The sequence below is a fragment of the Eptesicus fuscus genome, chromosome 4, assembly GCF_027574615.1.
Source record: "Eptesicus fuscus isolate TK198812 chromosome 4, DD_ASM_mEF_20220401, whole genome shotgun sequence".
Classification (NCBI taxonomy): Eukaryota; Metazoa; Chordata; class Mammalia; order Chiroptera; family Vespertilionidae; genus Eptesicus; species Eptesicus fuscus.
The window spans coordinates 73,181,051-73,206,683 of NC_072476.1; the positions used below are offsets into that span (position 1 = coordinate 73,181,051).

The 25,633-nt window shown below is 37.8% G+C and overlaps 1 protein-coding gene across 2 annotated transcripts; it reads right to left on the bottom strand.

Annotated features, from left to right (window-relative positions):
- Positions 1 to 222: 222 nt before the first annotated feature.
- Positions 223 to 24,605, bottom strand: HMGCR (3-hydroxy-3-methylglutaryl-CoA reductase). 2 transcript variants are annotated; one of them, XM_028139657.2, is made up of 21 exons: positions 24,539 to 24,604; positions 22,344 to 22,421; positions 19,699 to 19,886; positions 18,899 to 19,010; positions 18,522 to 18,609; positions 17,406 to 17,490; positions 15,855 to 15,960; positions 10,154 to 10,260; positions 9,928 to 10,044; positions 9,361 to 9,521; positions 9,008 to 9,255; positions 8,716 to 8,894; positions 7,499 to 7,693; positions 6,599 to 6,757; positions 6,298 to 6,455; positions 5,466 to 5,571; positions 3,547 to 3,717; positions 3,099 to 3,239; positions 2,860 to 3,018; positions 2,320 to 2,474; positions 223 to 1,939 (listed from the first exon to the last, which is right to left on the bottom strand). In XM_028139657.2, exons 3-21 carry the CDS (start codon positions 19,861 to 19,863, stop codon positions 1,885 to 1,887), a joined length of 2,667 nt encoding a protein of 888 aa, XP_027995458.1. In that variant the 5' UTR covers positions 19,864 to 19,886; positions 22,344 to 22,421; positions 24,539 to 24,604; the 3' UTR covers positions 223 to 1,884. The 2 variants fall into 2 exon arrangements, with proteins under 2 accessions (XP_027995458.1, XP_008160164.1); XM_008161942.3 differs by lacking the exon at positions 22,344 to 22,421 and having other exon boundaries at positions 24,539 to 24,605.
- Positions 24,606 to 25,633: the final 1,028 nt, after the last annotated feature.

Here is a 25,633-nt window from a genome sequence, read left to right on the forward strand (position 1 = left end):
CGTATTTTTCACTGCCACATCTATGAAAAGGTCCGATAATAAGTCACTGGCTGAAAGGTCGCAACAGAAACAATTTCAAGTTTACTGACAACTTTCACAACAACACTGCAAGGCAATCATTCAGAGGCTCTCCGTGCTGCCACGACATTGCTGGAATGTTTCTCAGAGTCCATCTTCTACACGAGCCATCGGTTCTCCAAGACCAACACTTGAAGCATTAGGTGTAATACAAAATAAAGAGTTCTTTATTACTTATACAAAACTTGTACATTAAAAAAATTAAGATCCCACAGCTCTGCTGACCCCCTGAGAAAGCTAAGAGCTTTTATGGGTCCACCCAAGAGCCCTGTATGAAGTCACCAACCTCCTGGCCACAGGAACACGGCACACTTTCCAGGGCCATTCACACGGCGCCTTCCCTTCACTGGCTCTGAAACCTGACTTCCCCTTGCATTAGGCTCCACAAGCAAGCCAGGGTTTCCTGGCAACATGAAAGAACACTATTGTCTCTGGCCTAAGCTTAGAGTGTTTTATCAGTATACAAGTTTTTATTTATTTATTGAACACTTTCAATAAATTCCTAGCATGAGGTTCTATTACAACATATGTAGATTTTATACAATTCTTTACAAGAAACTAGATTTTCAGCTAAATAAATTTGTCCTTTAAGAAATTAAAGTTGATGAACGAAATTGTATTTTTTCTTTCAAACCTATTTTCCACCCTCTGAGTTCTGAGAGGAGTCACAAGAGTTGTATGTTCTTGTTAAACAGTCATCTTTATCTAAGCAGCTATTTTTAACAGGTGTGCTGCAAGAATTTTTAAAACATGCAATACCTGACTACTTAGTCAGGGGCACTGACCTCTTTTCCCTTTGATTGTCAAATAAAATATTGACAATAGCCAATACAGCAATAGACATCTTATGTGAACAAATCATTATACCTTTTTTTGGGTCAGATCCACAAGAGAAGTATTTTTTGGTGTGTCACGGAACTTTAGCAATTAGTTTGTGTGTGCCATGAAATGAAAAAGGTTGAAAATCACTAGTCTAATCAAAATTAAGAGCTCTGGTATCTTTAATAAAGAGCACAAAATTCTGTTTCTTAAAGCCTTATGTTCAAAGATATGTTATAGCCAATCTAGAAATTTACATTTCCACAAGAGATCTCTCTGAGCAAACAGCCTGCAGAGATAAATGCAGTGATTTGTTTTCTTGATTGAGAACTACTTAGCACTGCTTAGCACATTATTCTGTAGTTGGGGAATAAAGAGTAATTCTTCCCTTGAAGAAAGCAGATCATCTTCTGAAGAATCATGTTGGCTACCCCAAAAGAAATCAGACCAGCACCAAATGAAGTATTAGTTTACAAAAAATAAACTTAGCTCTTATTTCTTGGAGTTCTACAACCCAGGCTTAATAAATTAACTATGAAATCAGGAGTTTTGTCAGCTACAGTATAATTTAAAAACCCATTTTCAACCCTTGGTGGTGGGGGGTTTGGGCAGGGAGGGCCAATCTCACTCTGATCACCATGAACTCTATGAATTTCATCAAAAGAAAACACTTGTTTCCAGCGTGTACTCTCTTTCAGAAGTGAGCTGCTGATTACCATCTGTGACGCTTTAAAGTATAATATCCATGTAGAGATCTTTCCAAAGAACATAGCACGTAAAGCACTAAACTGTCTTCAGAGCTGAGGAAGCTGCGTGGAAAGGACCTCAGACCTTTCTGAAAGAGCCAGACACCAAGCAGCCGTCTCATCGATCACATCTATTCATCCTCAACAAGACACTGCATTGAGCTTTTTAATTCACAGATTTTATGTTAGTCCATTAGAACCCAACACCCGTATTTCAGTTCAGAACCGTCCGGCTATTTATTCAAGCGGCCTGCTTGGTGCAAGTTCCTTGGAGGTCTTGTAAATTTATCTTTGACCTATGGGAAAAAAGACAAAGAGATATACAAAATATCAAGAAAGCAGAATTTTAAGTTAGAAATATTCTATCTGAATACTAGGTTTTTATTATTATTTATTTTGTTTATTTATTTTTTAATCCTCATCCAATAATATGTTTATTGATTTTAGAGAGAGGGGAGAGGGGGAGAGAGAGAGAAATGTATTGGTTGCCTCCTGACCAGGGATTGAACCCGAATTTGGGAATGTGCCCTGACCGGGAATTGAACCCACGACCCTTCAGTGCACAGGACGATGCTCCAACTAACTGAGCCACACTAGCCAGGGCTGAATACTAGGTTTTTCTAATGATATTTTGAGTACAGAGAAAACATGTTAAATAATTATCTTTAAGTCTTACCTGTTGTGAATCATGTGACTTTTGACAAGATGTCCTGCTGCTAATGCTGCCATCAGTGATAATTCCCCAGCCATCACTGTACCACACACGATTCTGGCAAGCTGCCGGGCATTTTCCCCAGGATTGTCTTTGCATGCTCCTTGAACACCTAGCATCTGCAGTCAGAGAGAGAGAAACAGCAGGACTCACCCTTAAAGTCATGGCAACAATTTCCCACTCAATCAACTAAATAAGGGCAACTACAATGGCAGCAGAATTGAACTAGACTCCACTGAACTTCCAAGATTTACAATGTATACACCATAGTTAACATACAACCACAGCCTGGCTGGCAGTGTACTTACTCGGAGTACATGAACATTTATTTGCTTCTTAATCTACTCTCACTATTTACTAAGCATACACCTGAACATACACATACTTGGACTAGGCTGGTGGGAAACAAAAGAATGAAAAGACCAACTAAAATATAGAGGTGAGTCACGCAGTGTCAGGTAGAAACAGAATCTCAGTGCGAACTAGACTGAGGTCGCTTCATACCTGCAAACAGGCTTGCTGTGGGAGCAGATTGGTCCCACCACCCACAGTTCCTATTTCTATAGACGGCATGGTACAACTGATATACAAATCTTCATTTGTGGGACCACTTGCTTCCATTAAAGTAATACAGTTTGAACTACCAACATTCTGTGCTGCATCCTGGAAAATAAAAAAAGGAAAATTATAAACTTCTCTCACTGAGAACGAAAGAGAAAAGAAGTGGAGGCCGGAGCCCTCACCTGTCCACAGGCAATGTAGATGGCAGTGACAATGTTTGCCGCATGGGCATTGTACCCTCCGATGCTCCCGGCCATGGCGGAGCCCACCAGATTCTTATTAATATTGACATCAACCATAGCTTCTGTAGTAGTCTTTAACACCTAGAAAACAGAGTTGTGCACATTTTATATCTACCCCCAGAAGATTCAGGAGTGTGTTCCCCATATCTATCTTTTTGTACCTCCAGAAAACAAGCAAGTTTAGACATGGCCCCATTTAAGCCCTGTCCTCAATAAAAAGAGTACCAGCTCCTCTGAATCCATGGACAGATGGGCAAGATATGATAAAACAGTCATCTTTAACGTAAATCATACCCCCATATATTAAACTTAGAATGTTACCATTCCTTTCTCTAATTTTTAATCCAATTAAAGATTAAACTAATAGACTGTTTATTCAATCACTCACTTCTCTGACAACCTTGGCTGGAATGACAGCTTCACAAACAACAGACTTTCCTCTTCCCTCTATCCAGTTTATAGCAGCAGGTTTCTTGTCAGTACAATAGTTACCACTGACTGCCAGGATCTGCATTTCAGGGAAATACTCATGGAGTTTCGCAAGTGCTTTCTCTGTACCCTATTAACAATAACAAAACAAACAAAGAAAAAATTACATTAAAGTGCACAGTTATTTATAGATCAGAGGCTTTATTTGTATCTGATACTAAGTACAGTAACTATAATAATCTTAATTTCTAATACAATAACTATAAAGAAACTGAGCACAAAATTAATTTCTCAATCAGGTATAGATTCCTAGGTTCTTTCTAGGTATGAAAATGAACTTCTTTGTAGTGATTGATAATTAGAATGTAGATGAGAATATTAAAAAATACTCAATGAGAATATAATACTCATATTCATGTCACTGGGGAGGAAGTTACCCAACCCATGATCAATGTTTAATAAATTCCTTCTTATGGTTATTAAATTATTACCTAAAAGCTCAATTTACTAAACCTGGAAGGAGAGGACAGACATTAAAGTAAATCTTGTTGTAAATGGAAAGTTGATGGGATTTATATTACTTGAAATATAAATAAGACTTCTAATGATTTCCAATTAAGTGAAATTAATTCAGTTAACTCACACCTCAATAACCTAAAACATACTTGTGGGCAATTAAAAAAATGGTTTTTAATTGTGGTAAAATACACATAACACAGAATTTACCACCTTAACTAATTTCAAGTTTACAGTTTAATAGTTTTAAGTATATCCAATTGTTGTACAACCAATCTCCAGAACTCTCTTTATCTTACAAAACTAAAACTCTGTACCCATTAAATAACTCCCATTCTCCTTTCTCCTCAGCCCTTGGCAATCACCATTCCACTTTCTATCTTTATGAATTTTACCAATCTACCTCCTACATGGGAAGCATACAGTACTTATTTTTTGTAACTAGAGTATTTCAATTAGCAAGGGAACTTTACAGTTCATCCATACTTAGCATGTCAGAATTTCCTTTCTTTTTAGGGGTGAAAATATTGCATTGCATTTACACACCACATTTAGTTTACCCATTCATCCATCAATGGACACTTGGGCAACTCTGACCCTTTGGCCAGTGTGAATAATGCTGCTATAAACCAGGGTGTACAATTATCTCTTTGAGACCTTCCTTTGAATTATTGTGAATATATACCCAGAAGTGGAATTGCTAGAAAATAGTAATTATATTTTTAATTGTTTTAGGAACCTCTGTATACTGTTTATTGGCAATTTTTAAAGGGTATGCATTTAGTCACTATCCATTCTCTTTCCAAATAGTCCTTATAAACAGGTAAACCAAAAAATATATTTTACTAACTTAACTGACTTTAACATTTTACATTTGTGTCTGGTAAAAAACAAATACCAGTAGAATAAAATGTAAGCCATACACAAGCTTCTTATAAGGAGATAATTAAAATAAATGGACTATATACATGAGATTGGCCTCTTAAACACAAGACTTAAAGTCTCCAGAAGAGGTCAACTTTCAAGGTTTATAGGACAAAGTTTTAAAGTGCTAACTCCTAGACTGCTCACGCCCTCTGAATAGACACAGAACGTGTAAAATGCCAAACCTAAGTTAAATGTATCAAATACAAACACCACCAATCAATAAATGTCTGATTTACAAATGAGTTACATGAATCAGTATTTACTTTTCAATAAAAATCAGTCAATCAACTAACTCTCTGAGTAAGTTGCACATGTACGTGGTATAATATTCAAAGTATAGGAGGGCATAAAATAGCGAGGCTGGTCCCACTTCTGTCTGAGTTCCCCTTTGCTGGGACACTCCTGCAAGTTCTGTCCTAATCTACCCATGCTCACCTTCGAAATCATGTTCATCCCCATGGCATCACCTGACCTGGACTGGAAACGAATGTAAAGGTTACGTCCAGCCACACTCATATGAAGTTTCTGTAGACGTGCAAACCTGTCAACAAAAGAAGCAAGTATTTTTTTTAAGATGGAAGTTATCTTAAAATCTAGTTTTGTTGGTTCATTTTATTTGTAAGAGAAACCCCATGGAAATTACTTATTAATGCATTTTCTTCTTTAAACATTATATTAGAATACTATATCAACTCTCTCATTCTTATATGCTGCAAGAAGGGAGGGCTATAGACAATCATTTCATCATAAACTTTAAAAGTCCAAATAAAAACAAGCATATAAGTTTGAACTATAGCAAGGTTATAATTTGTATCGTTTATGCTTCATTATAAATTTAATTTTCTGTATTCAAAGAAAACCTACTATACTAATATTTATTTCTATCCTGCTTCCAAAATCATTTTTCTCAGGCAATTTTGCCCTAGAGCAAGGCTAAGTCAAAGCTCTTCTAGGGCAAAGTAACAGTCTGATTGAAGTGAGTGTTATAAAATCAACACACAAACTTACCAGCTCACACTATAGTTTTCTAAGTTACCTCTATGGAGGTATTCATTTGGATTAACGTTCTGCTCCTCTACCCCAAACCAAGCATTAATATTATTAATGTTGAATTAATTTAAGGTAGAGATTTTAGATCATTTTAAGCTGGCAATATGCTAACAATTATGTTCAGTGATCAAAGAAGATGGCACTGGTTCTGAAATAAATATAAATGCACACACACACACACACACACACACACACACACAACACACACACACACAACCTGCTGGTGCTGTCGAACGCTTCCTTCATCACTGTGAACCCTTCAGGTGTCTCAAGCCAGGCCTTCACTTCTGCAGAGTCAGAAGCACGGGGAAGACGCACCACTGGGCCCCGCGTCATCCCATCTGCAAGGATTCGGCTGCTGGCACCCCCACCAAGCTATGCAGAGTTACAGAAGCACATATTAATTCTGAAAACACTTCTGCTTATCCCAAAAGGTGTCCCCGATTGTCCCCAATCTCCTCCCATCGCCTGGCCTAGAGTGTACCCTAAAACAGGCAAATATATAAATGCCAACTTACGCCTATTGCTCTGCAGCCTCTATTAGTGCTGGCCACAAGACAACCTTCTGTTGTTGCCATTGGAACCTGAAATTCTTTTCCATCCAAGCACAGAGGTCCCACCACTCCAACAGGGACAGGCATATATCCAATAACATTCTCACAACAAGCTCCCATCACCTAAAAGGTAAAGTTAGACACCAAGTGAAAATCAGTATTGCAAATATAACACTCTTGCCATTAATAACTTTCTTCACTTAACCCTTTAGTGTATTTTTCAACAAAATTTTAATTACTCTTTAAAAAGTCTTTAAGATACTAAAATATTTGAGTAATGACTATAAAACAGGAAGGATATTTTTAATTTCTATGTCCTATATCTTAAGCAGAATACAAAATTACAGTAAAATTACTTAAAAAGGAAAATATTGGGGACCCTTTCCCCCTCCCTACTTGGGAGTCCATTCTGTGGGACTCTTTCCCTCTCCCCATGTGGGAGTCTGTACTTGTTCTTCAATAAATTTCCACCTTTGCTATTAAAAAAAAAAAGGAAAATATTTTATAAAAACTATGTACATATAAAAGACCAGTCAAGAACAAAATTAGCCCTAGCCGGTTTGGTTCAGTGGATAGAGCGTCAGTCTGCGGACTGATGGGTTCCAGGTTCGATTCCGGTCAAGGGCACATGCCTGGGTTGTGGGCTTGATCCCCAGTAGGGGACTGCAAGAGGCAGCCAATCAATGATTCTCTCTCATCGTTGATGTTTCTATCTCTCTTTCCCTCTCCCTTCCTCTCTGAAAACAATAAAGATATATATATATATATATATATATGTATATATATATATATACACACACACACACACACACACACACACACATATTACAAAGCAAACCTTCTCAAATCAAGAAAATAACATACCAAGGAGTAATTATAGTCCCTGTAAGGTAGATACTGGAGAGAAGAAGGCTCTGGAAGTTTTTTGGAAAGCAACTGTCGGCGAATAGATACACCTCGTTCATGGTTTTCCATCAGAGTTTCCAATTTGTAAGCTGGGATATGCTTAGCATTGACTAACTGGATGATCTCAGCATCACTAAGGAATTTTGCACCTTTCTAAAGAAATGAAAAAATAAAAACAGAAGGGAGTTGAGGGATAGTGATGACAAAAGACTTTGAAGAACTGCAATTCATATTATTCATACTAAATAAACCATTTAATACAAATAATACTCTCAATAGAACTAACACACAAGAAGGGAACCTAAAGGACTATGGAATTCTAAAGATGATAATTTAGGAACAAATAAGATTATCAAAATGAAAGAAAATTCTTCATAAAAATGTGACAATTAAACAAATGTAAGACCAAAACAATAAATTTAGCAAGGAAGGTCCACAGGGAAAATATCCATAATTTAAAAATTCTGATACTTACCCTATAGGTTTTGCTAACCCTATATACAGGAGAAGACAGCTGAGATATTGGTATGCATATTAATAGGAATGAGGGAAAGGAAAGTGGTAAAGAAAACAAATATAACTCTATTCTCACTCATATGTGCATAAATTAATGAACCAGATGAAGCAGGTATGGCTAGAATATCCCACTAAAGCATGAGTGGACTCATATGGTCATGTGGGTGGGAACCATGTTAAAATCTCAGAAAGGAAAATAAAATTCCTCATGATCAACAAGCTTATTTTAAAAACAAAAAGCTTTCTTCTATTTTTGAGGCTCATTTCTATGTTAAACCTTTTCTAGGTCTCACCACACATATGAGAGTACAATAGTTGCTCATCTCTACAATCAGCAGTAATAAAGTAGAAAGACCGCTGACTCTTAGGCCAGTAAATCTTGAACCCATGAACCCAGTTTTAATATTTCCTAGATGTATTACTTTGGGGAATACTTAAACCTCGTGGGGCCTCAGCTTGCTCATCTAAAAAAATGGGGATAATTCCACTAATCTCACAGGTTGTGGGCCATAAATAAGATCAATACCTGTAAACCATGCAATGATTGCCTAGAACTTAGTAGGTTACTTAGTCGCTATAACTTCCTTCCTTCCTTTACTAAAAAAATCTCCTTTTCTTAAGGAAGATACCAAGCTTTGAATTTATTTTATTTTCCTCACCTCTGCATTCCCAAGTATCTGTAGACATTCTTCATTAGGCCGAGGCTCCTTAGGAAGTTCGATTTCAGGTTCCTGTGTCCTTAGTTCCGGTGAAGTATTGAGCAAGGAGGAATTACCAACCACAAATGTAGCTCTGTTTGAGGTGTCAGTTTCTGCCACTAAGGGTTTTATGACCTCAACTGTTCAAAAGATCAAAAGACATTTCACAATACCGAACTAAGTTTTAAAACTGACTCAACTTCTTGACAAATCAGCATTTTAAGAGTGGAAAATGAAGAGACTAAAAAATTACCTTTTCTTTCTTTGTTTATCCTTGTCTCCTCCTGCACCACATGGCATTTCTGGTTATTTCTGACCACTGCAGGGTCACGTCTACAGCAATCATCTGCAACTTTCTTTTGGGTCACTACAGGAGATGTGATGGGGTTTTTCAATGAAAGTGTAGATTCTGTCTCTGCTTGTTCAAAGAAGATGTATTTGACAGCCAGAAGGAGAGCTAAACTTAGGGTAATAACTTGTTCAATATCCATGCTGATCATTCTAAATAAAAGAAAGCAAATTAAATTACTCAAAAATATAAAGGCATAACCTAAACTTACAGTAGCACAGATTAATATACAACAAAGTAGGTCTCAGGTAACTTACTTAGAGAGATAAAACTGCCAGAGGGAAACACTTGGTTCAATTCTCTTGGACACATTTTCATCCAATCCTAAAGAAACCTTAGAATTTTCTGCCGTACTGTTTTGAGGAGAAGGATCAGCTATCCAGCGACTGTGAGCATGAACAAGAACCAAGCCTAGAGACTGAAATAAAGTTTTTAAAAAATTATGTATCTTCTACATATCAATAAAACCTAAGCTTCTCATCCTTAGCAACTGAATAACAAGATATACTATCTTCCTTAGCTTCCCCATACAGGAACAAAAAGCCCCACGCTTGCTACATGACTAAAGTATTGGCTTCACTGAACTACTGAACACATTCCAAAGAACAGGTTTTCAGTGAGAGATAAGTGGAGGAACTTGAAAAAACCTGTTTAGGGGAGAGACACTAAGAAAGACCAGGAGCCTCTAAGAAACGAGAAACAAGTTAAGAAAAGGGAAGAGGAAAATCAGTGAAATCCAAAAATTATAGGATAACAAAAGAAGAAGAATAAAACAAAACTGAAAAGCAGAAGATAGTGAAAGGAGAAGAAAGCTATGTAATTACCATAATCATCTTAACCCTCTGAGTAACAGGATTTGGTTTATTTTCTTCTTCTTCTAAAACTCGGGCAAAATGGCTGAGCTGCCAAATTGGACGACCCTCTCGGCTTTCCCGAGAAAGCTAAAAAGTAAATCAGTGTTACATTAGAAGGTATTAATTTCATTTAGGTGAAGTGATACAATGAGAAGTATTACTCGTCTATAAATGTCGTAGTAAGAACTGCAGTTACCTCTAAAACCAAGGAAACGCAAGCTGGAAAGAAAGTCATGAACACGAAGTAGTTGGCAAGAACTGACATGCAGCCAAAACAGCACATAATTTCAAGTTGACGTACCCCTGAAAAGAGAAAAGTTAAATGTACAATTAATGAAGTATGTGCATTTCTGATGCTGTATACATCACAAGGACTCTTCCCATAGACAAATATATGAAAACTAGAGGCCCGGTGCATAAAATTCATGCGGGGGTGTGTGTGTATGTGTGTGTGTCCCCCACAGCCCAGCCTGCACCCTCTCAGATCTGGGACCCCTTGAAGGATATCTGACTGCCCATTTAGGCCCGATCTAAGTGGACAGTCGGACATCCCTCTACAATCCAGGACTGCTGGCTCTCAACCACTCACCTGCCTGCCGGCCTACTTGCCCCCAACTGCCCCCCACACTGGTCTTCTCTCCCCCAACAGCCCCCCTCTACTGGCCTGATCGTCCCCAAATCCCCACTCCCCCCCCGCCACCCGCTTGCCCCTAACTGCCCCCCTGCCAGCCTACTCACCCCCAACTGGCCCTCCCTGCCAGCCTGCTCGCTCCCAAGTGCCCTCCCACCCCCGCTGGCCTGATCACCCCCAACTGCCCTCCCCTCCTGGCCTGATCGCCCCCTAACCACCTCTGCCTCAGCCCCGCCACCATGGCTTTGTCCGGAAGGATGTCCAGAAGGTCTTCCAGTCTAATTAGCATATTACCCTTTTATTAGTATAGTTTTATATAGCTATAAATATCTCCTGACTGGCTTCTCCAACTATAAATCTAATTACTTCTTTTGTCCACTTCTCTGACCTATTGTAACAAAATTCATGACCGAACTTTCCACATCAGTTTCCACTGCTTTCCATGTAAGTTTCAAATGATTAATCCTTGGTATGTTCATGGCCTACTACTAGTTCCTGGCTGATCCTCATCAACTTTTTATGTACTTTTGCTTGAACAAAATCATGTATGTTTTCACCTAATCAAAAACATTTTTCTTGATTGTGGTGGTGGTTAAATTAGACCATATTTTTGTCAAAAACTCAGAAGTTTAACCAAAAAAATTTTAACGAAGGTACATTTAAAAAATTATTTTAAAAATATCCTCTTTGCAAAATAAAATTTGTTGAATGACAGATTAATAACTTGAACAAAATTGACCCTTCAGAAAGTTTTAAGAAATATTACATTTTTAGAATAAGATGAGGAAGATTAAAAATGGCAGCAGAGTAGGAGGATGCTGCACAGACATGCTCCCAGGAACAAGTTGGAATTACAATTGAAATATGGAAAGGCTTCCTGAATAATAAATGGAAAACTCACAGGAGAGAACTCTGATACCCAAGGATGGAAGGTGGAGACCAAATAGAGACTGCTAGGAAGAGGAGAGGCGCGAAAGGGCTGGCCGGGCGCCCACAAACAGCAACTGAAGTTCCGAAGAAATATCTCAGCTGTGGGGGGTGCCACTGAGAACTCTGGGATCTAATCCTGAAGCTGGGCTCCCCAGCAGAGAGCACCAAATCTGAGGGTATTCCCGAAGCTGTGAAAAGCAGTGGGGTGCTGTATGCCAGGGAGTGGTAGCTGGAAGTTCAGGCACCCTCTTAAAGGACCAACACACAAAAATTCCCTGTGGAGCCACCCACCTTGTGCTCTGGCAGAGGGAGGGTGAAGTGGACTGGTGCTGTGAGAGCAGAACCCAGGATTGGGGACCCAGGGTATAGAGCTCAGAAGGCAGACACTGGGCTGTTATTCCCCCTCAAAGCGGAGGACATCTTTCCCACATAGACATCTGCCTTGCCTGGGGGGAAGACAGTTGACACACCCTATTGGAAAACACCTTGCCGTGAGGCTACTTAAGAGATTAAAATAACAATTAGCCTCCAGGCAGAAGCAACTACCCCACCCTGTTGAAAAAACTCTCACCACACCTGAGGATGATTGCCTGGGGACAATTCAAGTCATTAGTCTGTAGACAGAGGCAGTCTCTGGAGCCTTTGAGTCTTAGCCTGATCCAATTAGTCAGAAACAACCTTTAACACTGTCCTGCACTAGAGACTGAGAGGTATAGAGGATCTACCTAAAACAGTCACAAACCCAAGCAGACAACCAAAATGAGGAAACAAAGAAACAACCTCCAAATGAAAGAACTAGCGAATTCTCCAGAAGAGATAAATGAAGCAGAGATAAGAAATTTATCTGAAACAGAGTTCAGAGTAATGATGTTAAAAATGCTCAACAAAGAGATCAACTGAAGAACTTGTATACATGCATATAAGCATAACCAATGGACACAAGACACTGGGGGGGTGAGGTGAGGGCATGTGCCGGGGGGGCGGTAGGGGAGACCGGGGGAAGGTCAATGGGGGGAAAAAAGGAGACATATGTACTACTATTTGTAATACTTTAAACAATAAAATAAAATTAAAAAAAAAATGCTCAACAGATAGCAGCACAATTCACCATAGCTAAGATTTGGAAACAGCCTAAGTGCCCATCAGCAGATGAGTGGATTAAAAACTGTGGTCCATCTACACAATGGAATACTATGCTGCGGTAAAAAAGAAGGAATTCTTATCATTTGAAACAGCATGGATGGAACTGGAGAGCATTATGCTAAGTGAAATAAGCCAGTCAGAGAAAGATAAATATCACATGGTCTCACTCATTTATGGAATATAATGAACAACATAAATTGATGAACAAAAAACAGATCCAGAGACAGAGAAGCATGGATCAGACCGTCAAACCTCAGAGAGAAGGTAGGGAAGGGTGGGGGTAAGGGGGAGGGATCAACCAAAGGACTTGTATGCATGCATATAAGCCTAACCAATGGACACAGACAACAGGGGGGTGAGGTCATGAGTGGGGGGTTGGAGGGCGTAATGGGGGGATAAGGACACATATGTAATACCTTAATAAAAAAACAAAAACAAAAAAAATGCTCAACAGTATGAAAAAAGATATAGTAACTATGAAAAAAGAACAGTCTGAGATAAAGAATGACATAACACAAATAAAGAACACACGGGAAGAAATACACAGCAGATTAGGGGAAGCTGAGGATCAAATCAGTGAGTTAGAAGACAGAGCTGAAAATATCACTCAATTAGAGACCCAAAAAGAAAAAGCAATGAAAAAACCGGAGGACAGCTTAAGGGAGCTGTAGGACAATGTGAAACGTAACAATAGTAGAATAGCAGGTCTGCCAGAAAAGGCAGAAAGGGAGAAAGGAACAGAGAAGGTATTTGAAGAAATAATGGTAGAAAACTTCCCTAACCTGGTAAAGGAAAAAGTCACACAAGTTCAGGAGGCACAGAGAACCCCAAACAAGAAGAACCCAAACAGACCCACACCCAGACACATCATAATTAAAATGCCAAAAATTAAAGACAGAGAGAATCTTAAAGGCTGCAAGAGAAAAGAAAACTGTTACCTACAAAGGAATTTCCATAAGACCGACACCTGACTTCTCATCAGAAACTCTACGGGCCAGAAGGGAATGGCATGAAGTACTCAAGGTAAAGGAAAGCAAGGATATGAAACCAAGATTACTATATCCAGCAAGGCTATCATTCAAAATAGACGGTCAAATAAAGAGCTTCCTAGACAAAAAAAAAGGCTAAAGGAGTTCATCACCACCAAACCAGCATTACAAGAAATGCTAAAGGGATTGCTAAGAAGAAACAGAGAGAGAAACCTAGCCATACAGAATTAAAATGACTATAAATAAGTACCTCTCAATAATAACCCTAAATGTAAATGGATTAAATGCTCCAATCACAAGGTGTAGGGTAGCTGAACAGATATAAAAACCTGACCCAACTATATGTTGTCTACAAGAGACCCACCTCAAAACAAAGGACACACACAGGATGAGAGTGAAGGAATGGAAAAAATTTTCCATGTAAATGGAAAAGAAAAATAAAGCTGGAGTAGCAATACTCATATTCAACAAAATAGACGTTAAAAGCATCATGCTAAGCAAAATAACCCAGTTGGAGAAAGATAAATATCATATGATCTCACTCATTTGTGGAATATAATGAACAATATAAACTGATGAACAAAAATAGAGCCAGAGGGGAAAAAAAATATTCTAGAATATAACAGAATCCTGTTATTTGCAGATTTTTAATATTTCCTACAACTTTTGTGATATCATACTATGTTAGTACAGTTTTGGCAATATTATTATATTTAAAATCCTTTTATTCTTGAAATATTAATGTTTATTGCATGTAATATTATATGCAAGATCATTTTTCTTGAATAATTGGTGTTTACTGCATGTAACATATTTAAAATTGTTTTTCTTGAGATATTAATGTTTATTGCATATAACATTATTATATTTAAGTTCGTTTTTCTTGAAATATCAAGGTTTATTGCATGTAACAATATTTAAAATCATTTTTCTTAAAATAAACTAAAAAATAAAAAAGGAAATATTATATTTTTACTGAGTGAAGAGACCTCAACTAATAACAACAACTAACTATTCTCAAAACTTAATTTGCCCTGGCTGGTGTGGCTCGATGGTTGGAGCCTCAGACTATGCACCGAAGGGTCAGGGGGTCAATTCCTGGTCAAGGGCTGGTACCTGGGTTTCTCCCTAGCTCCGGTCGGGTTGTGAGGCAACAGATGGATGTGTCTCTCTTACATCAATGTCTCTCTCTCTTTCTCTCTTTCTCCCCACTCCCCACACCCCCCACCCTGAAAAGCAATGGAAAAAAATATCCTCAGGTGAGGATTAACAAAAAAACAACTGAGATAATTTATTTCTGAAAGAATGAAGCCCCTTAATAAGGGCACTAAGTTATTAGGAAATATATGATAACAGAAGTTAACTACATGTGGCCTACATGAAAAAATTATTCAATGATTTAGAAAACCTCCACAACAGCATGATATATTCATTCTGGCAAAATTCCAAGCCAGACCATAATTTTTGTCCTTTATAACAGAGTCCTGTGTTTGATATTTAACATCTAATTCTCTCCTCTCCAACTGAGATATACTATATACTGTCTGACTAAATTTTCTTACCATCCTATTAGGGGACTCTGACTTACCTCTATCCAACTCCTGACTTAAAAAAATATTTTTAATTTATTGATTGATTTTAGAGAGAAATGAAAGGAGAAAGAAACATCAATTTGTTGTTCCACTTGTTTATATATTCATTGGTTGCTTCTTATATGTGCCCTGACTGGAGATCAAACCCATAACACCTTGGCGTATCAGGAAGACGATCTAACCAACTGAGCCACCTGGCCAGGGCCGACAACTCCTGACTCCTGTACTATCTCTACAAGACAATAAAACATAAGGAACCAAGTCACTAATTTAGTATAAGCTACAGCAGGGTCTGGAAGGTGCTTTCCAGAAAAGCCTTCCAATACAAACAAAACAAAGAACAAAAGCACTACAGACAAAGTCATCGAAAGGAAGGTGCATTGAAATAGATGGCAAGAGTAAAAAATAAATCAGTAACCTGCTGCTAAGTTTATATTAAAACTAACAGAGAGGTCAAATATACCCACATATTCATACAATCAAAAATTTTTAAGAGTGATATCAGACTTTTAAAAGTCAGGATTTAAGAATAACCCAATGCAATCTAAGATGTTCTTTTTTTCCTCTTTATTAAAAAGTTATTTTCAACTATATTAAAAATTGCTTACAAACCTGACATGGTACCAACTCCAATCACAAGACATTCTACAAGAGCATCAAGGGTGAAAGTGGGGCCTAAAATTGCCATTCCACGAGCAATATTTTCCCTTACTTCATCCTACAACAAAGACCAAACATATCAATGAGGATAAGACCCAAAATAACTTTAAAAAAATGTTACAGAGCATGCTAAGGCTTCCACTGAAATATAACTTATTTGCAAAGAATAAAATATATAATATGATACAACTAATAGGCATTCTAAATGCAAAGTACACTAATAATACAGTGGACTAAAAACAAACAAAAACATACAGTGCCCTGCTTTCCCTTTCCACTGAACAAGATATTTCTAGTAAAGTTTCCTGAGAAGCGGTGCATTAATCCCGCCATTAAAATCTCACATAATTAAATTTTATAATATTTTATATTTTGGCTACCATTGACAGAAGTTCTTAGTTGCAAAATTTTGGAGACCATGTTAGTATTATAAAACCTAAATCATATCCTTGCTCAAATGATCATAACTATTCCTCAAATTACAAAAATCAAGGCAGAAATACATGCCTTTTTTTTTTTAGTACATGCTATTTTATACTCACTCTAATGAAAGATTGTTAAAATGTTAGATTTTTTTTAAATATATTTTATTGATTTTTACAGGGAGGAAGGGAGAGGGATAGAGAGCTACAAATGTCGATGAGAGAGAAACATCGACCAGCTGCCTCCTGCACACCCCCTACTGGGGATGTGCCCGCAACCAAGGTATATGCCCTTGACTGGAATCGAACCTGGGACCTTCCAGTCCGCAGGCCGACGCTCTATCCACTGAGCCAAACCGGTTTCGGCAAAATGTTAGATTCTTTAAAGTGACTAATGAACACCAAGAGAAAACTTTAGGTAGGAAATAATGCTAGTTTTCAAAACGTTTAGAAATAAGCCCTAACTGGTTTGGCTCAGTGGATACAGAATCGGCCTGAGGACTGAAGAGTCCCAGGTTTGATTCCGATCAAGGGCATGTACCTCAGTTATGGGCACATCCCCAGTAGGGGGTGTGCAGGAGGCAGCTGATGTTTCTCTCTCATTGATGTTTCTAACTCTCTATTTCTCTCCCTTCCTCTCTGTAAAAAAATCAATAAAATATATATTTTTTTAAAAAGGTTTAGAAATAAATCTACTCTGAGACTCTCTTCCATAGTCCTATCCTGTGTTTTATTATGTAGGTACTCTTACTTATCCAAAAGTCCAAAATATAACTTTAATTTCTGAAACCTTCAAAAAGGAAAATGGGGACGATTCCAAATTCCAGAAGCTATGGAATTATAATTGAGTTGTTAGATAAAAGGGACCATTCTTAGGGCACTTAAGAAGACCCAGTCTTAAGACTTGATAATTAAACTTACAATTGTAGATAATTCCTAAATCTTGAACTATGAAGAAACTCTATTAATCCTTCCACTGTTAATTAACAATCCACTGTTTAATGTAAAATCCCTCCTATTAATGTAAACAAACTAAAAAAAGGAATACTATTAACATTTGTGTCTTATAAATAATACTTACCTGTGAGTTGGAACTGAGGGCAAACTTTGCTAGTGCACTTGCTCTGGAAAGGTCAATCAAAAGTAGGAAAAAGGGCAAAGCTTCACTGGAAAAAACAAACCCAGATAATGAGGTACATTTAACAGAGGAAAAAATATGGCTTAAAAAATTCTTTCTAAAACAAAACTTTTCCCCCCTTACATTGTATGATCCCATGTGTACTTTTTTTGCAAAACAAAAAGTATATACCCTATACTTCCTTTGACAAAACTAAACATTTTAGTTATTTTCAAAACATTTGTTAAAAGTGCAAATATATTTATACAGAAATACCTTTTGCTAATTTTATACCAAATATCATCCTTAGTAAACAATGTCGTCTTGATTTAGCATGGGGAAAAAAAGAATATAATTTTCTTTCATTTATCATTACTTGTGGGAGGATAAACTAAACCTTACTGGAGAGTAAATCTGCAAAAGATAGCACTCAAAAGTACTTAAAACTTACACAGCCACTATCGAATTCCTAAGAATGTATCCTAAGAAAATGACCATGAATATAAACAAAAATTTAGCTTCAAAGACATTCAACAGTGTTTTTATTAATTAAAAAAAATTAAATAACCTAACAATCCAGCCATACAGGGATAAGTAAATAAACTGCAATGTATTTATACAGAGGAACACTAGACAGACACTACAAATAATTTAGTTTAGTATTAAGAACATGCAAAGGTGTTGATAAACTATTTAGTAGGCATTAAGTTATAAAGCAGTATATATAGTACTAGAGGCCCGATGCACGAAATTCGCGCAAGGGGCTTGGCCCTCACAGCCACAAATGACCTTCATTGGGAAGGTCATTTGGCTGTCGGTCTAATTAGCATATTACACTTTTATTATTATGGATGATCTCAGAAGTTTTCTTTAAGTATTAAAAAAAGTGGCAAAGGATATATACCAAAATGTTAACAAGTTTTAAAAATAGCTAAAAGACTGCATGTAAACTTTCCTTGTATTTTCTAAAACTTCTGAAAATTTATATATTACAACTTTAGAAGTTCTTACTATATTTTGAAAAAATATGAAACATATAAAATATTTTCAAAAAAGTATATTTATGCTTTAAATACTTACTTCAAGCCTGTCAATTCTTTATCTAAGAAATGAATGACAACTGTACTGAATACAAAACTTGAGAAAATTGTGAAGAGGCCAGCAATACCTAAAATGACAAAATTCAACAAACTGAAAAACTTCATCTTTTATTACACACCAGAAAAATATACAGACTTATCAATATTCTGAATTATTATTTTTCTCCAGATTGTTAAGGTCTTAAATACTAGAATGTCTAACTCCCAATAAAAAGAAAGTAAACTATTAAGTGCATGCAGCACACATTAAGCAATACACACATTTCCATACACATGATTTGAACAACCAGGTGTATTTCCACAGCAAGTAAAAAAATCTGATGGCACACAAAGAAGTTAAAGGTATAAAATAATTACCCAAAATATATTTTGATCCAAGTTGACGTAAATTCTGAAACTGGAAGTAAATATACAGGATTGCTATGCATCGTGTTATTGTCAGAATTATAATGTCACTGCTCAGAACATCCTATTGGGAGACAAAAAAAAAAAAATCATAATAGCTATAGCTTTTAAAATAAGCAATCAAAAATAAGAATTTTTATTTTGTATGTATCATTCATTTACATATTATGATAAAATATCATTTGTTTACATATTATAATAATATAAGTATAGGCACAGTACAAGTCAAATAAAAATATTAAATATACAAATCAAAAATTAAATCTGCCCCAACTGGTTTGGCTCAGTGGATAGAGCGTAGGCCTGCGGACAGAAGGGTCCCAGGCTGTGGGCTGGATCCCCAGTAGGAGGCATGCAGGAGGCAGCCAATCAATGATTCTCTTTCATCATTGTTTCTATCTTTCTCCCTCTCCTTTCCTCTCTGAAATCAATAAAAATATATTTTTTTAAATTAAATCCAATTTTTAAATAGCAACCTACGGTTAAAGCCAAACACTCACCGTTAGTCAGTTATAAAAGCTATATTTCTCAAGTTGAGTCAATTACACTCATTTGTGTAGAGAAAGGCAAAAGAAGTGTTTCTAGTACATTTTCATACTACAGAAGTAAATGAAAATTTGAGGTGAAGTTCATAAATACTAAGATATTTTACTTGATTTTTTTGATTCTATGGTCTCTAAAAGAAGATAAGATACTCTTTAGAAGTTGAAAGTGTAATTTTCTTGAGCCAATATTGAATTAATTTCACAAACCTCTTCAAACTTTGGACACTCATAATTCCAACCGCAGATCTTATCGTTGCCGGTAAACATGTTCATGGACATCATACAGATGGTCAGTGTCACTGTCCCCACTATGACTTCCCAGGGATGGGAGGCCACAAAGAGGCCATGCATTCGGAAAAGTCTTGACAACATTGTAGCTACAGAATACTTGGATCCTGAAAGGAATAGCAGTATGAATAATTAGTATACAGCTGACTGTATATTTAGGAAAAAAATGTTATCAACCCTGCTATTGTATGCACAGTATCTTGTACATATGAATAACACTATTTGATAGTGCTCCTTATAATTTTGGAAAATAGTTATAAAAATCAAAATAGATGACTGTTATTACTTCTTTACTCGCAACACTTATATCCTCTATTATTCACTAGCAACCAACTTAAGAACAGCTATTTCTTACAACTGTATGAATTCAGGCATTTAAGATAAAAACAAATAAATATCTCAGACCTTGATATTATCTGAGCCAAGGAGGAGAGCAATAAAGCAGAAAACAAAAGTGAGAAACAACTATTTATATTTATTTTCTAATTACCCTGATGTAAAATGCATGTAAGCATACTCTTCATTCTCTCTCCACATTCTGGTTATGCAAAAGGTAAAAATACTAAAGAATCTACTCCTTGAGTGTCCAGTAAATGATCTTAGTTTAAAACCCCTCAAGGAAGGGGCCATTACACTTTAACATTCCATCCAACATATAGCATAATGTCACTAGCCAAATGATATTTAGCTTCCTAATGTTGTCATTACCAGAGAAAAGTCTTTTCCCAAACCAAACTTTTATAGCTAATCAAAATGCTACATTACTGAAAGAAGAGGATGGCCAACCAAAGTATGTGTCTATATCATTCAAAAATTCCCCACAGAACATATGGGTAATTTTGATCTACCCCTACCATGACTAACCTTCCCCATGTTTGCTGGCTAAATAATAACAATTTAGATATTCTGATTTTTTTTTAAAAAAACTAACAGTCATTGAACTCTAATATAGGAACTTGCAAGTCTTAATTCTTACTCTAAAATTAATGCTATGATACAGAATATTAACTACTCATAAAAATCCATTAAAATTAAAATGTAAAATACAAGCTGATTGACACTAGCAAAAATACAAATGAATCTCACACTTATGGTGATAACTAAGAAAATGATTCATTCATTGAAGACAGAAAATAAAAAGGCAAAAAATTAAGGTAAAGAAAGCATTCGTATATATTAAGGGACCAAATCTATCTAAAGAAAGCAAAGCAAACATCTCTCACTGCATTCCTCTATATTCTTTACATAGCAACCATACGTTTTCAAAGTACAAGTCACTGGATCAATTAAATTATGAAATCAATTTTGAGTCAGAAAAAAATTTGTTTTAAATAAAATAAAATAGAAAAAAATAGCTGTGGGTAAGAAATATAGTATGGGTAGGCATTACTACTTGAAACTTTCTGTTTCATGAAATTATACATACATGACTATGTGTACTGGCTTCTAACATTACATGTATTTTGTACTGTGGGTCTCCATTTTAAAAAGCTGGCAGTCACTAAGATATATAAATGTGTCATGCATCTGCCTGTGTTTATTCATGTTTTTCAACCTTCTCCCCTGTCTTAACTCATTTTATCCTTAGCACATGTACTCATATATAGCAGTTGCTCAACAAATATCTGCTTAATTAAAAATAAATTATTATACTACAGTACCATATATATATTATTGACACATCTTGAAACAGACATAAAGATTAATTTTTTTAAGTCACCAAAATCTGAATATAATCCCCCACCATTCTTGGCCCCCAGTCAAAGGCTGAATGCAGAGTATTCAGGGAATATATTACAGGGGAATATATGAGTGGGGAATGAGGCTACATTTTATATACTATTGTGGAAAATGAACAATAGCATAAATGCTTTCTATTAAATTAGCAGGGAACTGGCCTCAAAGTATCGGAGATTATTAAGCATATCTTAGATTTAAACCCTACTTTATTACAACCACAAGTCTCACAAGAGACTTAGTTTTTCATGATGGTCTTCTATCACATAACTTCTTATATTAAAAAACAAAACAAAACAAAAACACACCTGCAAACCAATCTAAAAAAATCAAGGGGAGTCAAAACTAGGTTAAAATGATTTGTAACACTTCCTCTCCCAAAACCCTCCAATTTAGGTTAATCCCTATCAAGTCAACATATCCTTCACTATTAAAAAGTTAATTTAGTAGAATTAAAATCTGAGTTACTAGCAGGAAGGCACCCCAATTTGATCACAAATCAGTTTAGCATTATTAACCTATAATTATATATTCAGCACATTATATTTTCCCTCAAAAAGATTTCATGGTAGCACTGTCAATTCTGTGACATTTCTTTCCTGGGTGTAAAGTCATCTTTGCAACATCAGGAAAAGAATTATACATGATCCCTTAAACCATACCCAAACACAAAGAACCTGACCTATTTGGAAATACAAACTGAGTAATGGAATACACAAAGGTGTGTCAAAAGTAACCATAACTGTAAACTCATTTCTCATGAGCACCCTCCCCATTTCTCTGTGATTATGCAAAGCATTTAAATGCCATGGAATCCAATCTTCCACCTTCATCAGCAGTTGCAAGTGGCACCAGCAGGCTACAGGTCGGCTCATGCAAATTCAATAGGCAGTATTTATGCCATGCTGCAATAAAAATAAAATTTACTTTAAAAATCAAGTTAAAAAGGCAATGTACGCCTTGCTTATTCGGACTGAAGTGTGATACAAACATTTCACAAGGTTTTTCAAAAGCATGGATAACTTAAATTCAATGGAATCCCCCAGCTCTACTCCAGTATGCTACAGAAACCACCTACCATGGCCAATTGCAGAAAAGGATGCTTTGGCATCCTGCCCTAATTCCTTCCTCCCCCTCAGCACTCCACCTGTGCTACACATTCCAGTATTTGATTATACTAGCTTACACTGCTCTCAAATTAATTGCTGTGTATGTTGTTTCTTTGAAGTTATTTGTCTTATTCTCAGACATTTTTAGTTCCAACAGGATCTAGCATTCAACCTAGTATCCTAGGGAAAAAATAATTTTCTGCACTGGAAATCAGGAAGCATGGATTCTACACTCAATTCTAGTATATGCTACCGGCTTGTAAGTCACATCTCTTTTTTTATTCACTTATAAAGCTAGAGCTCCACAGTTTTGACAAAGTATTAAGTGAAACTATATGAAACTGTTATTTTTGTAGGTAAAAAAGTCAAATTTCAAATATCAGCAATTTCATATGGATCAACCTAAAAGGATATCGAAATGCAGGGTGGGGCAAAGGTAGATTTACAGTTGTGAATATGTGAAACAGAGCTTATTCTTATATTTTTATTAATTATTGTGTTATTTTTCCATACGAACAACAATAAACCTACTTTTGTCCCATCCTGTATATCTGATTATCCATGGACTATAAACTGGATCATACAATAAAAAGAGCACAAACATCCAAACACACACTGTATCTTGAAATGCTCGTGCCACACGCGAGTTTTCATGTTAATGGTGTAATCTTTGCACAATTTTTTTTAAACCTTCATGTTACTAGTTCCCATTTTTCCTCACTGGCAAGTTTATCATAAATTTTGGAAAGACATTACAACCAAGCAGGTCCTTGAAATCCAATCTATTCATCCCCAGTGTACACTCCAGGCCTTTGCTAGATCACCTCTAAATCATAAAATGTCTTTCATTGCATGGAGTGAAAAATAAATTCACGAGCCAACAAAAAATACATTTTCTACAACGTGAGATGCTCACATTATGCACGACTATTTCGCATGGCCTGGAAACAATTGTTTCCTACAACTTTTCAGCACCAAATCTAAGCAAGCATGTCCTCAAGCCCTGGAATATTTCAATACACCATATAAGATGGAGTGCACATCAACCTTCTCCTACCGCAGAAATTTGACTCTTCGATATTTGAACCTCCAAGGTGGGTTTTTCCTAACGAAAGCCAAATAATTCCGCAAAACCTAAAGGTTTGGACTAAAGGACATCGGCAATAAGGAGTCTACGCCCCCTTACAAAAAAATAAAAATAAGAAAAAAGAAGAATCCTCTAAGTCCTTGGGTGACTCCTTACATTGGGTTCCGCATCTTCAACCCGGTTCTCCTGGCAATAACCGAGCACATCTATGCAGATCCACAGTTTTTTCACGGCTCTGAGTGAGTGAGTGGCATCATTTACGGAGATCAGCCACATCCCTTAGGAAGGTGCTGACGAACAGCACCGCCTGGGCGTGGACGCCGGCACCGGATGGACCTCCTAGCGCTCACTCCGCGAGCTGCGGGCCGGGCCGGGCCATCCCCCAAACCCCCTCGTAACCCCCCCACATTTCTCGAATCGAGGGGCCTTTAAGGCCACCCTCCTAGCACGCTTTCAGCTCAATGATCGAGACAGCGCAGCCAGCACCGCCTAGATCGAGCAGGGCCGGCCATCGCTGGTCCGCGCCGCCGTCCGCCGCCCTTCGCTCAGGCCCAGCCTGGCTCCCGGGCTCCCCCGGCAAAGGTGTCGGGGCCGCCATCGGCCGCGCCTCAAGGACACCTAATCGAAGTCCGCGAGGGACAGGGCTGCCAACCCCGCAAAGCCACCCCCGCAGCGTCGTCTGGTCCGCAGGAGATGCCGCCTGCCCCTTCCCAAGGCCTAGCGGAGCTCGAAAACTGCCACCAACAAGACCCGAACGCCACCGCCCAGCCGCTGCTCCCCCGCTGCCCGCCGTCCCGATTCCCCTTCGCGGCCACCGCCGCCTCACCTCCTGATCTCACTAGAGGTCACCGAACCCCGCGGCCGGCGCTCCGCCTGTCTCCAGTCAACGGAGACGGGGAGCGGAAGGAACCTTCAGCTCACGCACGCTCGGAGCCAGCCGAGCCTGCGGCCAATGAGAAAGGATCGTCCGATCGTCTGGCCAATCACCGGGGGGCTGCTCGGCCTGGTGGCGCTGCGTCACGAACGGTCGCCCTAACAACCGCCCACAGCTCTCATCCTTGGTGAGAACGGGCACCGCACCATCTCTCACCACGGCTCGGCCAACCAATAGCGAGTCGAGTTCCAGCACGGGGGCTTGCCCATTGGTCGAAGGGCCATGGGGGCGCAAACCTCGAAGCCGCCTTGGCGAAGACGGGTGGAGTGAGTATTCTACGACCCCGGAGCTGACCTGTGTCACCCTGGCGATGAGAGCACTGTGAGGAGCGGGGTGTGAAGCTAGATGCAAGCCAGGCTGAGGATATAAAGCTCAATTACTTAGAGGAGAGAGATGGAGGGAAGTGGAGGTGGCCCTGAAAAAGGGAATATAAAAAGGGGAAGAGGGCAGCGAGGTGCAACCAAACCTCATGCTGACTAATGTCCTAAACCAACACCTGACTGTGTCTTGCCCATTAATGTAAATGACTCCAGTCACTGACTGGTCTCTCAGCCTCTCTCTCTCTCTCTCTCTCTCTCTCTCTCTCTCTCTCTCTCTCTCTCTTCTCTCTCTCTCTCCCTCTCTCGCCCCTCTCCCCCCCACCCCATCCTTTCCTTTTTCTAAAATTAAAAACAAAACATAAAACCAGACAATTAGAGTTTCTTTATTGCTTGCTTTTAAACTTATATGCTTATTGGAGTTCTCAATTCAGCAAACTTTAGGAATAAAAGTTTCCAAATCTTGGTCTAAAACCTTTGTGGAAACAGCTTCATAATCTTTATTTGAATTTATATTCGTAAACATTTGTATAATCTGTAACTAATTCTGAGACATCTGGCCCTTTAGACTTCTAGGAACATTACAGGTATGACAAAGTTTCTAGGCTCTTAGTACTTACAGATCTTTCTCTCTTTTTTCTTCCTTTCTTCTTCCTTTGGATAGGACTAA

Coding starts and splice junctions, on each gene's coding strand:
- HMGCR (XM_008161942.3), bottom strand. CDS start 19,863: ATGTTGTCAAGACTTTTCCGAATGCATGGCCTCTTTGTGGCCTCCCAT. Junction 17,491..18,521: donor AAAGAATTGACAGGCTTGAA/GTAAGTATTTAA, acceptor TGTTTTTTCCAG/TGAAGCTTTGCCCTTTTTCC. Junction 10,261..15,854: donor TGGAGTTGGTACCATGTCAG/GTTTGTAAGCAA, acceptor TTCTCTTTTCAG/GGGTACGTCAACTTGAAATT.